Here is a 14,136-nt window from a genome sequence, read left to right as displayed (position 1 = left end):
GCCGCCGTGCCCGCTGCGCCCCACCGGGGCCGAGGGGACGGCTCCTCCGCTAGCCGGTCCCTCGGGGCGCGGCCCGCGCGCCTTCGAGCGAAAACAAGCGGTGAGACGAGCCAGGCTGGGAGCCGGCTGTTGGGCTCGCTGCCGCCCGGCGGCGGGCGGCCGCGGCTCGCTGCTTGCCCGCCCGTCCCTTAGGGCGGCAATGCGGGAAGGTAGGGCGGGCGAAGCGGCGCAGCCCTGTGAGCGCCGGGTAGGGCTTCCAACAAAAAAGATCGCAGTGCGTACGGGGAGGAGAAGGGGGAAAGCCCTGACGCCGTGCTGCACAAAGGAAACGGTCGTTGGACCCTGTAGTTTGTTAAACTCGGTTGACACATGGTTTTGTAACATATATTTTGTTCTGAGCTGATAAAAGCTGAGCTATCAGAARACTGCTATTGTTAAAGAGGAGAAAGAGACCCCGAAACGGGGAATTGCTAACAGCTTTGCCTTGTAGGTGTGGTTCAGCAGTCTGCCTAGGACGTGGTTCRTCTCGCTCTATTGTTGTTTCCGCCACCATCGTTGCTTTAGTTGGCTCTTTCTCTTAATTCTTTTCCGTGACTTATTCCTGGTAAAGGGCTGCCTCGTCACAGCTAAGCAGCTTCATCATGACCTGTTCATCTTTCTTGCTACCATTGTCTCCCACGAACAACGACCGAGGCAGATGCTTTGTCATTCAGAGCCTCTTCGGCATTGCTCTCTGCTAATTTTTGCCTAGCTTTTGATTGCGTCAAAACAGAATGGGCTGYGTTTTAGTTAAATTATTAAAATATAGCAAATGGATAGAACTTCTGCCCTCAAGTCATCTGATGTCATCCTTCCTCTGGAGAAATGCTCCTCACCCTCTTCTTGAAGCTTCCATTGTACAGTCCCTACTGCATAGCTCTGCTGCTGCTACCTCCAGTCACAAAGCATAACACCGCCTGCTGTGTTAGGTATTCAGAGGGAATGCTTTGGCCTGTTTATTCATCATTTTGGATTAGAAGTCACCTCACTGCTCCTGGTGTCAGATGATTTTTCTGGGATTTTGCCTGCTAGGAAGAAAAAAAAATGATCAAATTTAGAGGTTCATTGTTCTGGATGAGTATGTTGGAGTCTGTGTGAGGCAAAGATGGGCTTGGCTAATCCTTTTCTCTTTGGAAAATATGCTGTAGTTCGGAAAAACTGGCTTCTTTCAACCATTATTCTCAACAGGGTCTTAAGTACACTTAGGGTTCTTGATAACTTTGCCTCAATGTCTTCTCGGGTGTGCCTTCTAAGCATCATCACTGAAAATTGTGGATTCATGCACTGAACTGCAGACCAACGTGTCACAGAAAACAACATCTGCTGATAGCACATCAGTGGCGTGATGCTACGCAACTTGGAGTGCAGAGTCATTTCTTAAAGCATCATGAAGAGAGGATGGCTTGGCAAGCTGCTTTTTCAATAACCAGATTGGAGAAGCCATTTCCTTAGTGGGGCAATCGTCTACCTTGCTGTCCACCAAAAAGAAAAGTGAAKAGAAAGCTTCAAGATCTTTCCACTCTTTTAGCTGATGCTGCTGGGTGTGCCCTTTCTTCTGCCTRGTCCTGTGTCTGGTGGCATTGCACTCCTAAAGCTGCAGAATAGCTTCAGTTTAGTYGTATCTCCTTTAGTTACTTCCATGCTGCTGAAGATGTACATCATTGGATTGACCTTGGATTTTTAGTTCCAGATTTACCTTCATTCTATCCAAAAYCATCTGAATTATTTGCATTACTTCTACATCCAGAATGCTGAATTGTACAGCTGCAAATCTGGGATATTTTATCCAAAACCTAACTTGAGCTTCTAGGACTACTATGCATATGGTATGTCCAGGCTGTTTTTTTCTTCTCTTGTCGTCTTTTTCTTTAYCCCCCTTTCTCTTTTCCTTTCAGCCCTGTATCTTGGATATTGACTGGCTCAGCAGTCCGACTATGCTTAATCACGATCTTATCCCTGCCGCAAATTTGATTCACAAGGGCAGCCTAGGGGTGGTGGATCAGACTCACTCATTAGCAACATTGCTGAGTCAGTCCACRTTGCTTAACTGGCCTCCAGAAAGCTTTTCTGTCTCCCAAAGCGAGCTTGCTGTCAGAGACCAGTGAACTGTTATCTTCTAGCTTCTTGAAGTTCAGCACTCATTTATTCAATGTACTTCAGCTTCATGATCAGTATCAGTCTGCAAGTCCTGGCTTTCATATGCACTCTGCATGCATGGTATTACATTATCTTTACTTGCTCTCAAATATTCCAACACCTGGAAAACATTAAAGCCTGCTGAGCTGTATTTGTCTGCCAAAACTACGCCCCAAAAATGCACCATATGGCCAAGAGATTTTTGAGAAATGAAAATAAGGAGACTTACAGAAGAGACTTGCTGCTTATGCCGCTGAATAATGATGCATAAGTCAGGAAGTGGAGGTGGCTGATTATAGTTCAGTTATTTTTCTCTTTGGTGGTTATGAAACATACTGGCAATACTATATGTCCAAATTTATTTAGAATTTAAAATTTCAACTGCTTAATAGCTGATAGGCTATCCCAGTAAGAAGCATGTTCACACTGTGACTGGAATGATGTCAAGGAAAAGCAGTGGATGAATTCTCTTTGAAGAGGTTTTAGGCTCTTAAAATGCAGATCTTCATATTTGCATGGAGAAACTACTGAGATCTGCGGTGAGAGACCAGCAGAGCAGATCTGGTCTTTCTGCTCTTCCCCTCTTCTTCCTCTCATCACCTTCAACCCTAGAGCATGGCTTCTCCCACATGAAGCCACACACTTCTGCTTTCTTGAAAAACAGTAAAGATGAGGTAGCGCTGAAACTATAGTGAGCAGCCCCAAATCCCGACAGAGTTACGAGCAAAAGAGTTAGCGTGAGTCTTGTGGAGAGGATTTGGCCATGCATGTCTTCAGGCTTCTTTGTCACAGATCTACCAAATGTGAAAGATTTAACTCAACCATTTCTTGCAAAGACATGATCAGGCATGTGGGAAGGGGCCACTAGAAGCTTTCTCACCTGCAGTCTCTTCTGTACATGCCAGCTGATTTGTATGTATCAGCTGACATTGACCTTGTATTTTTAATTCTAGATTTACCTTCATTTTATCCAAAACCAAAATAGAAAAAAGAGCATCACTGATGTTGGTGTTCAAAATGGCAGCAGTACCTGGACTTACCTGTACTGCAGCTGCCTGCTCATTACTTTTCAAAGCTAATCAAGAAAATTATAGGAAAAAATCTTAAATCATTTTCAACTGCTTTTATTTTTTTTTTATTTAGACATCAAATTCCTGTGCTAGGAAATTTATTTATTTTTCCACCACCTTGAATCTTTTCCCAGTCAAGTTTCAGTCCTTAAAACCATACAGTTTATGATTGTATGTGTGTCAAGTGTCTTGCTTTCTAAATAACTGTGAGGAAAAACTGTAAGGAATAGCATTGTGAAGTTTATTTTTCTTTAACAGAAGAAGGATCAAGCATAGCACTTAAATCTCAAAGAAAACCAGAATTTTGATGCTTCATAAATAAAAGATCACTTAAATCTTAATTTAAAATATGAGATGCTTCAAAGCTTTTGAATGAAGTCAGCAATTTAATACTTAGTGTTTAAATATTAATTTGCAACATGCCAGATGACGCTTTTTTCTTTATTTCTCATGGGGACAGATACACTTATCTTGCAGTATGGATGAAGTTTTTTTTGTTTGTTTTTGGACTTTTTTCCAATTTTGTAGATACTGATCAGTAAATCAGTGTATTACTATTTTAAAATCAATTTAGGGACGTCAACAACTTCTCATAATGTGGCTACTAGAATGTGGAACTAGCAGTCCTAAAGTAGGTGCTCAGTTGGCTTTTGGAAAAACTGAGTTCCTCTTGCTTTTGACTGATGCCTGTCCAAAGTGCTTCTGAGCACTTACAGCATTGGAGGTGTGAGGGGGGAAATAGCTGTGTGTCTATCTTGAAAGGAAGAGAGGCTGTTTTGGGGATTTAGATAATGTGTGATGTAGTGTAAATAACATGAATGTAAACCCAGAAGTACTCTGAAAATTTCCAGTGCTCATATATCAAGCTAGATGTGTTTTGTATTTTGAATTTTAGGAATCCGATCATGGGACACAAACTTGATTGAATGCAACTTGGATCAAGAACTGAAACTTTTCGTGTCTCGCCATTCAGCTCGATTCTCTCCTGAAGTTCGAGGTGAGTTTTCTTTAGTTTTTAGAAATGTTTGTAGAAGTTCTACCTTGGGTTTTTGTTGCTCTTATTCTTTTAAGAGTAAAATAAATAAATACACGCAGATATTACATGGCCCATTTTTATTTGTAATTCTTTACAATGAATACAGTTTGCTCTAAAATTATCATTTGTTTTTCCTTTCTGACAAAAGGAAATGTCTGAGCTTTTTAAAAATAATCAGACTTTGGTTTAGCTTCATGTATATTGCTATGATTACTTTGGCAGTAGATGTTAGCATTAGGGCCCCACTGAGGTTAAGTGAAACTTTCTTTCTGACTGAACAGTTTTGTGTAATAACAGTCTAATAATACTGGAGACCGAAGCTGTTCCTCATTGCGATATGTAGAGTGCACACACAGTGTTCCTTCGTTCTCATTTTGTTAGATGTCCTTGAAGAGGTAAGAGTGACTTACCCTCTGTGCTCCACACTGGTGATCTGTGGCTTGTCCTGCCACTATAGCAATGGTTGCTGAGGTGGAAACATGCCACTTAGGACCAGCCTGACCAGCTTATGGCCAAGGGTCACTTAAAAACTATCAAATAGTGACCTTTGAGTCAGGGACTGAAGTAATAGTGATAACTAATTAGCCCTTTAATAATTCCTTGCTGTGTTCATTTATCAGTTAAGGGATAATGGTGGGGAACCGTAAGCAAGTCCTTGCTTAACCCTGTAGAATTTGGGTGTTTCATTGTAGGCTCTTTTTCAGGAGTTTAACTATCCTGATGTATCTGCTTTAGGCAAAATTGCATCCCGTGTTCTTTGGTTGAATAGGCTGTTCAGCCCCTCAAAATGCACAGATATTTGAGGGTCTACAAGGACCTTGAAGGAATCCATTAGAAATCATGTGCCTCTTTGCCCAAACCGAAAGCCATCCTTGGGTTGTCCCATGACATCTGTGGGAGTCCTAAAGAGCAGAGGGTTGTCGCTTCAAAATTAGCTGGGTAATTATGGTTTTCCAGAGCAGCACAGGAGAAGAGGTTGCTGTCCTCTAGGAGCTCAGACATTCTTGTATCTATTTGGAGGATCTTTCTGCCCCTCTGGATGACAGAGGGAAGCAAGAAACAATCTTTTCCTCTGCTGCCTTGATATAAATCCTCCTCTTCCATTATATCAGCAGGTAGATGTGGGCCTGGCCTTCCAATTTAGCTAAACAAAGAATCATTCCCCCTTTGCTGAAAGGGCCCCTTTTCCCTTAGGAGGAAGCTGTATGGTGATGGAGCTATAAGTGGTATCACTGCTGTTATGTGAATATGGCTGAAGCTCTGTGGTGGTTCTCAGATGACTCTGAACTTTTCTCTTTCTTGGTATGGAAAGCTGAGGGGTGGATGGTCTGCTATCTAGTCTACAAGACCTTCCCTTGGCTTTTATGAGGAGAATATTTTCTAGGACTCATGAGACTGTCTTCTCCTCTGTTCCTTTTTTTTCTCAAGCCTGCTCTCCCTTTAGAGGATTCATACCAATAAAAAAAATTATGAAGAGTAAAAATTGATTTTGTTGTAGTTTCATGGAAATCAAGTGTTTGGAAAGTCAGTAGGAAAATGCTGAATGACCATGTGTGAAATTAATGTTGGCTTTCAGATTAAAAAACACATAGCCTTCTTGAACTGGTCTAGGTTGCTCTCATTGGTGATCATTGTGGATATGTGCACATTGACTGATCTAATCTAGTGTTGACTAATATTATAAATTCTGGCCTTAGAAACATCAAAGTATGGTGAAGAGGGTTATGAAATCTTGTATCATACTGCATCATATTCCTGGAGTCAATGAGTATACACCATTGGCAAAGATCTTGATGTCTTCCTAGCAAGATGATGTTGAATAATGTACCAAAATGTCTTGTGTAAATAGTTCTTCCTCTTACAGCCTAAGTTGCAGCAGAGTCTGTCTCTGTGGATATGGAGAGAGAAGGCATAAACATTGGCAGATTTAGGGGAAAAAAGACCTTTGTAATGTTTCCTTTGATTTGGAAAACAGCAGAACCAATACAAGAATACTCAGTGTGAACATTTAGGGCCAAGGCTTCCTGAATTATGTGGAAGTAAGCTCAAACCTAAAATGCATATCTTTCAGCTCGGTTTAAATGTCACAAGGGAAATTCCACTTTAGTGACACCAGTTGTCCATTTTCGCAGTGAGTATTCTGATAAGTGAAACTAGCAAAACCTATCTTTAAGGAGTATAATGGTCCATGCACCTTACTTGCTACATGCATGTATTTTAATTTAAAACTTCAATAAAAAAGATTCTGTGCTTTGTTAGCAAAAATATTTCAGTATTCAATATTTTTGCCATCCTGTTTAGATTTTACCTCTTGATAGCATTGCATGAATTAAAATAAAGCAAATTGTCTGCTTTCATAAAATACATAGTATGAGATTATGCACTTTTTAAATAGAAAGAATCCTCTAAGAATCTTTTGTTAGGAATTGTATTTTTAGCTGTTTTTTTGTCTAGTCTTGCCTGTTTAGTCTGTCGTTGTGTTGAATTACAGCTTAATTGCATGTGACTGGAATTCATCAACATCTCTATGACAAGCAGTAATGAATGTGGTTTTTCAGCACAACTCAATCTTTAAACAATAAGCTGCCAAAATCTGTGGTGAAAGAGCATTTAGGGAGTCTTAAACCTTGGAAAAAAAGGAAGCGTCCAGGAATAAAACTAGCCCTCTTGACCAGTTTCATCTCTCAGATTGTTTGTGCAGAAGCCTACTGGCATCAGACTCGTGCTGCATAGATGAGAGGGCAATGGTTTAGTCTCTGTGGTTCTTTGATGTTCAATCTGCATGAGACTCCTTTGTCTTCTCTATAGTCTCATAGGAAGGAGGCTTTTTTTTGTAGCCGTATGCTAATAAAATTTCAGAACATTTGATTTGTTATAATACCCGAGCCCTGAATTTTGGTGAAGGTTTAAACTGCAAAGCTGGCCATGTTCATTCTGAAGAGATGATTGTGAGCCATGTTCTCCCATGGCCCCACACTTGGAAATACCCTGGAATTTGGGTAGCTAGGTGACTCCTTGTGCAAGGGAAGTATTCCTCCAATGTGGCAGAGTAGCCTGTGGTATGTGAGATGGGATGTGATTAAACAGCCTTTATTTGCAATCTTTTGAGATTAAACCCGTTGTGTGACTTGATCATAGAAACAATTAACTCTTGGGGAAGGGCAGAATCACTTGTGGTGTTTGCCCAACTCCTAGTGTAGTGAGGGCTGACCACTGACGAAGCCTGTCTGGTCACGATGTTTAATCAGAACTGTAGCACCAGTTTAGCAGGTGTCTGTGTGCTTCTCGGAGCAGTTTGAGGATATGCACAGCAGCAGTGCGAAGGGCATGACTCTTCCTCCAGAAGGAAACCTGGGAAAACAGGGCTGACCCTGTCCCTACGTGACATGCCTGCAGTGTACCAGGAGAGGCATGGGAGCAAATGAGCCCACTGGAGCACTTGTGCATGTTTCTTTCTTTCTTTTTTTTCCCCCTTTCTTTTTCATTTGAGGATTTTGAGGTCTAATCCTTCTCCATTGGCAGTGATTAGCAATGTGCATAATGTTGGAGCTTGTCTGGGTCCCAATGCACTCTGCTCTCACGAAGGCAATCGATTGTCTTGGCAGTATTTTTGCATCTTACATTCAGATCTTGGACAATTTATGGATAACTTAGCATTCCCTGAAAAATGGGATTCAGAATAGAAATGCTAGCAGATCTCTTCTGATACCTTGTAAAGTAGCTGAGTTAGCAGACTCCTCAGCAATAGCCGATCTTGCAGGGATGTGGCTGTCAGGTGCTGGTGAAAAATGAATAGCAGAGGTTATTAGCTGGTTGCCAAGGCAACAGGCAGCATGACTTAAAATGGGCACTCCAGCACTCGCCTCTTTGTTTTCTCTCTCATGGACTGATGATAACTTCCATCTTATGTTAAAACTAACTTAACAAAGACCAAAAAAAAAAAAAAAAAAAGCAAGGAGCTGTAAAATATACATACTGGAAAAGGAGCTGTGAAGCTGATAATAAGACAAAGCAAGGGGAGAGTCTTGGGAAGAGCTCTGTTGAAGCTGCAGCTGTTCCTACCAATCCTTTTTCAATTAAAGGTTTCAGCTGCAAAAAGCTGAATATCCTACTTCACAAAAGACAAAGTGAATGGGTTTTGGGGGGAGAGGGGAAACCACTAAGGCTCCTTCTGTAAGGTGCCCACACCTGCCATCTTGTCCCTTGCTTCCACCTGGGGACACTTAACTGTTGCACTGGGGTGTGTTCAAGTCTTTGTCTATTTTATTGAAATAGCTGCTCAGTAGTTAATCGCCACTACGGACCTTCTTGGACTTTGAGCAGAGGCACTGCTGAAGCCGTGCTGCTTTGCACTGTGCTATTCTGAAGGAAACTTGCCCCTTACGTGTCTCCTAGCTGAACAGCACTGGAAGGTCTTGCCACCTGGCCTGTGAGTCAGCAGTTGGTGACTGTGTTGGCTTAAGGGATTCCTTCCTCATCTGTGCCCATAACATCATTTTTGCCAACCTGCCTAGGCTTCAGCAGTGCCTCTGCTCAAAATCCGAGAAGGTCCGTAGGGGTGACTAGCTACAGAGAGCAACTTGCCAGTGTGCAGGATGTCTCTGGTGTGCCCTCGGCAGCCACCTGAGCAAGTAGCGAGGATGGCCTTCCAAGCTTTCTCACTTTCAGCTTGAAAAATGCTATTTTAAAAATTACAGGTAAGGCTTGTTACTATCCCGTGGAGAATTCTGATTTGGGGGTTTTGATCATCAATACCTGTAACTCTGTAGTTGGCCAAAATGGTATGCCTCATTGCCTTTGTCAGCAGGTCTACCCCAGTTAATGTCATGCCTAGTGCCTTGTTGTGTGAGCTTGTGGTGCAATGGATAAAGTCCTACAGGATTTAGTGCTGCCCTACTGAAAGCTACAATTAATCAAAGTTCTTCAAGTAAGATAACATAGATGCTTTGGCAAAACCTGTAATTTAAAATCAAACAGAGCTAAGAGGCCAAGGCCACACTAAGAAGAGCTGAGAAACCAATGTGTTTTGCTCATGCCCACCTACAGTGGAGTAACCCAGATCAGTCTGGCTCCTCGCCTGGCTGGTGTGCTGTGAGGTCTCTCTAGTACACTGTATAGTCCTCTGGGGAAGAAAGAGGTGAGCCCAGTAGCTGAGCACTGTCCCTAAGCACTTAGGAATTAATTCAGCTTACAAACTCGAGTAGTCTGGTATGCACATTCAGGGGCAACCTATAAATATGATTCGTCAACTCTCGGAGACTGTGGTAACTAGAATAGCTGTCAGCTGGAGTCATTTGGGCTCACTAGGTATTTGGAGAGGTTAATTTTAGTTGGTTACCAGACTTGTTTTGCATTTTTAAAGTATTTGTGCCTTGGAAGAAGGCAAATGGAGGCAGAGTGGAACCTGAACAGCACTGAGCTGCCCTAGGTGTCCCGGGGTGCCAGCAGGAGCTGAGGTGGGGGAGAAGACATGGGGGCGAGCGGGAGGGTGTCCTCGGCCAGCTCGTGCCTCACTGCTGTTGTGTGCAAGGCATTGGTGGGTCAGGGCAGGATTACTGTCCAGCGGCTGCAATGTCTAGGTATAGGAATTGTCAAAAACCTTCCTTTTTCAGTAGTAATCCAAATTTCAGAGATGTGCTAATAAGTGATTTTTATCTTTTGCAGTGAATAAATTGCTGCACTTATGTGACAATCATTCTGGCACTGACTTCCACTTTGTTTCTAAAAAAAAAAATCTCAAAGAAAATTAGCATGAATCTAAATTATTGCTAAAACGCCAGTACATGGTGATGCTAAGCTGTTAATGTGAATCAGCAAAATTACTGAGAGGTTATTTTTAAATGCCTTGCATCACAAGTAGATAAGAGTTTGGCTATGTTAGAACAGTTCATATTTTATTGGAATAGGTTTTTAACCTGTGTGGGAAGGGGTAGCAGAGGCATAGAATTAAATTAGTAGTGAATAATAATAAAATTTTAACTTGATTAGGAAATTTGAATCCCTATTCCTCTCTATTAGGAGGATAATTTGGCATATCTAATGATATATTCACAGGAGTTGTTTTGTTAAGGGTTATTGAGAAATACTTACAGTATTATACTTACTGATTTATCCCTTCTGAGATTTCTTTGGATATCTGGAACTTTAGAGTTGAACAATATTTTATTTTTGATCCTTGCCCAGTATTGTTCATGAGGGACCCACCTCTCATCTCTTCCTTCATGGATTTATAATAAATACATAGGCAGAATATTGTTGCCACTTTTTCATCTAGTTTCTGGTTGTCGTGGGCAGCATTTCTCTCAAATGCCTTTAAAAAATCATAGCAATTTTTTTAACTTTTTAGTTGCATGCTAAATGTTTCTAATTAGGCTTTATCATGAAAAAAGACTTGATGCAAGGGCCACTGAAATAAGGCTTCATCCAAAACCAAATCYGTTTAAAAATTGGCAGAAACCTTTTCTAGTATTTTAAAGGTAGAGCAAGGATCAAGATCTGCACTGTTGAAAGGGAGGAGGAGGACTGGCTTCTATGTCTCTCCGAATGAGAACGGTACGCCGTCTGTTGTGCTCGGTGGTGAGAGCRGACCCGACCTCCCTGGGAGCAGGAGTAGGCGCTCCTTGCCTGCTAACCGGGTGGAAAGGGCAGCACATGTTGTATTCCCTCTCGCCATATGGAGCGTGAGGGGCGCAGCTGTGACCGCTGCCGTCGCTCTCGCAACAGCGTGGAGAGCTCCAGCCGCCCTGCGTCTCGCGGGGCGGACGCAGGAAGGGCCACGGGGGACGTGTTAAAGTGCTGGCCACAGCTCCGGGGGCTTCTGCCTGGACTCTGCTGGGAATACCTCTTTGCCTGTCGCAGTCTGCGTCACTGAGTGAGGAAGATAAGCACTGTTAGTCAGTAATAGGCACAAATGGAAAGCTGAATAATTCTGTAAGAGACCCGTGCTTTTGCATCACACCCTGACATGGTCCCACCAGAAAGGCAGGAGTATTAGCACGTTTGGCTTATGTCTGGCTGCAATCTGTTCCCAGAGTCAAGAGGCGGAACCAGCACTCCTGATGTCTTTGGTTCAAATGCTGCTGGCTTGTGGCCAGGGTCTAGCATAGGCTCAAAGATGTGAGTTAGTCTGTTTATGGTTCAGTCCTCATTGCTGATACAGGTCAAATTTAAGTAAAAAATGATTGTATGACAATAAAAAATGGAATGCGGTAATAACTAAGCATTATATTAAGAAATATTTGTAAGAAACTTGAGTATTTTGATGTTGCAGCTTTATGTAATTCAGTATTCAGAGCTTTTCTGTAATGATATGTGTTACTCTAAGCCTGTTTCTTGCATACCTGTATGTGGGAAATTCAGCCCACTGGGACTCAGCAAAACTGTTTTTAAGTGGGGAGGTTTGGGGGGAGGGGACACCCTCCAAGCAGGCAAGCGGTATTCTTAGTGGTTTAGCTGTAGGCTGTGTAAGCTGAGTGACTTTAATGAGCTATGGAGACTTCCACCTGGAAGTCAACTCCCCCTGCCCAAGCTGGCCAGCCTTTGGAAGCTGTTCCAATTTTATGGTGGTTTTGTAGCTCTTGTGGAGAAAAGTCCAATCTGAGGTTCAGCTCCCATGTCCTGAGTCAAAAACAGGCTTTACTGAGCCTTGTAAGCTCTTCTGGACATGGGTGTTTCTTAAACCAAGTTTTTGTATTCATTAACAAGAGCAGGACTCCAGTCCAGGATGAGTCCTTTAGAAAGACTTTTGGGAAGGACTGAAGTTGCCTGCCTCACTTAAGTGTGAGAAATTGGCATCAGGGAAACTGTCCCTTCCATTCTGAGCAGATAAGATGGACTAAAATGTGTAAAGCAGGGAAAAGGAGAAACCCCGCTTTAATCTTCCTTATTCGACTCATGTTTTTTGCTGGCACCATTGAATTTCTGGGAACTAATTATGGGCTGAAGTCTGATGGTGCCCTGGAAAGAAATCCCTGCTAGAAGGGTCTTGCTGCTTATCTTGAGGTTTTGAATTTCCCAGTGCACATTCTGTCACGGTGCATTATGGCCATCCAGAATGCTTTCATAACATCAGGCTGTTGCAGAATTTTGTCTTGTACAGTTCTCAGGAACCACACCAAGTTTACACAGACTGAAAAGGTTGATCCAAAGTTATTCCCTATATGAACACTACTTTAAATAGGTTAAAAAAAAAAATATATATATATATATATATAACATATCTACAAGAATATATTCAGATAGTATTTAATGTTTGTTGCAGCTACTAATTTAATGACATTATTCATAATCATTTGTCTAGCTCTATCATTTTAAAAAAAACCCTATCATTACTAGCTGCAAATCTCAGATTCTAAAAGTTCATTAGATTTAAATTTATTTTTTTAATAGTAATTAGGTTTTTGTGCATTCAACACTCCTTAATTTCATAAATTAATCTTTCTATCTAAAATTTTAACTGTATTATAGAAGACTATTCTTCCTGCATTTCAATCTGCTTTGTGTATAAAAAGCTCAAAATGGTCTTTTGTTTGCTTTTTATCTTGCTCTGCAACACGAGTTGCTGAATCAAATGAAAAACAGTCTTTCCACAGGACATGTGGAAGACATGGAAGTTGCCAAAAAGAAATCCAAATGGAGATGGTGTGTTATTTATGTGACCCTTTAGAAGCAAGGAGGGATGCTTTGATCTCAGCACTGTCTCAATTGTATAAAAGATTTGGCTGCAACAATTGTATTTCTGAAGAGTCCCTAGTGGGGATGGTTGCTCTGCACCTAACAACCCTCCATACCTATTAAACCCTGCAATTACAACAAGAATTACAGTTTGTCTCTAGCTTTGGTGGGATAATGTCATTGCATGTCAAGTAGGAGATTATCATGTGGAAGGAGATCTTGCAGACATTTTCATTTTATGTTAAACAGGAGGGTCTGATTGTATTAATGGGTTAGGAGGAGAGGAGGAGCTGTTGCCTTGCTTCAGTGTGGGGAGAAACCCATTTACTGAGCTATGCTGTACACATCTGTGTGTCCTATACAACCATGTAACAGTAATCACAGAAAAGACGAGATACATAGTATTTTGCAAAGCCTGAATTTTCTTAAGTAGTATAGACTTGCTCTTCAAGCTATGAGCAGTCCAGTACAATCATGCATCCTAGCTGTGTTTGCCTAAAAAGGTGTACTTTTAACTTGATTGTTTCATGKCCGGTGCACTCCCTTCAAGACTGACTTGATGTAACTGAAAGCCTATTCCAGGCCAGGGAATTGGTTCTTTCTATAGAGATCTTCTGTATTTTACAGAGCTCTACTCCCCCCCCCCCCATTTTGTGTTGCATATTATCAATGTGAGCAGTTGATGCCTTTTTATCTTTCAGACCATCCCTAATGTGAGCCAGGCACAGGGAAGCACCAGCCTTCAGTCCCTGGGAGCAAAGTGATCGTGTCAGTGATGGGGCCTCTCAAAAGACATTCAGGAGGGGCGATCCTCCTGGTCACACCTGTATTTAGCATGGCTGCAGCCCTGCGTTGGCCAGGCTCTACTGCCCTGTTTCAGAGACAGCTTTGGTGTCTCTGCAAGGACAATAACTGCATGGACAAAGCACAGGCCAAAGGTTTTATTCTGTGATGATGTCATCCAAAAATATCTTCCCCTTTTCCTGATCTGCTTTGTCAATTCTTTCTTCAGCTTGCTTTGAAAATTAGGAAAGCAGAAGGGAATAGCATACAAAATGAGTGAAGTGCTGAGTTTTGATATTAGCAGATGTTTTCAAGACTGCAGGCAATCTTACATTCATTCTAGATGACACTTATTCCTGTTCCTTTTCCCTTTCCTGTTCTTCCACTAGTCTTCCTATA

The 14,136-nt window shown here is 41.9% G+C and overlaps 1 protein-coding gene across 1 annotated transcript in view; it reads left to right on the top strand.

The window, feature by feature from the left end:
* The first annotated feature begins 189 nt into the window (after positions 1-189).
* Positions 190-14,136, top strand: part of MAP1B (microtubule associated protein 1B) — a 69,015-nt gene continuing 55,068 nt past the window's right edge. The window contains exons 1-2 of the mRNA XM_085322057.1: positions 190-209; positions 4,141-4,242. Of these exons, the coding sequence (XP_085178183.1) occupies positions 200-209; positions 4,141-4,242 (112 nt within the window). The 5' untranslated portion in view covers positions 190-199. The remainder of the gene's footprint in view (positions 210-4,140; positions 4,243-14,136) is intronic.

The sequence above is a fragment of the Rhea americana genome, unplaced genomic scaffold (genome assembly GCF_003343005.1).
Source record: "Rhea americana isolate MKP2758 unplaced genomic scaffold, rheAme1 scaffold_74, whole genome shotgun sequence".
Lineage (NCBI taxonomy): Eukaryota > Metazoa > Chordata > Aves > Rheiformes > Rheidae > Rhea > Rhea americana.
The sequence above is the reverse complement of the archived record's forward strand: the minus strand, read 5'-3'. Positions and strand labels throughout refer to the sequence as shown.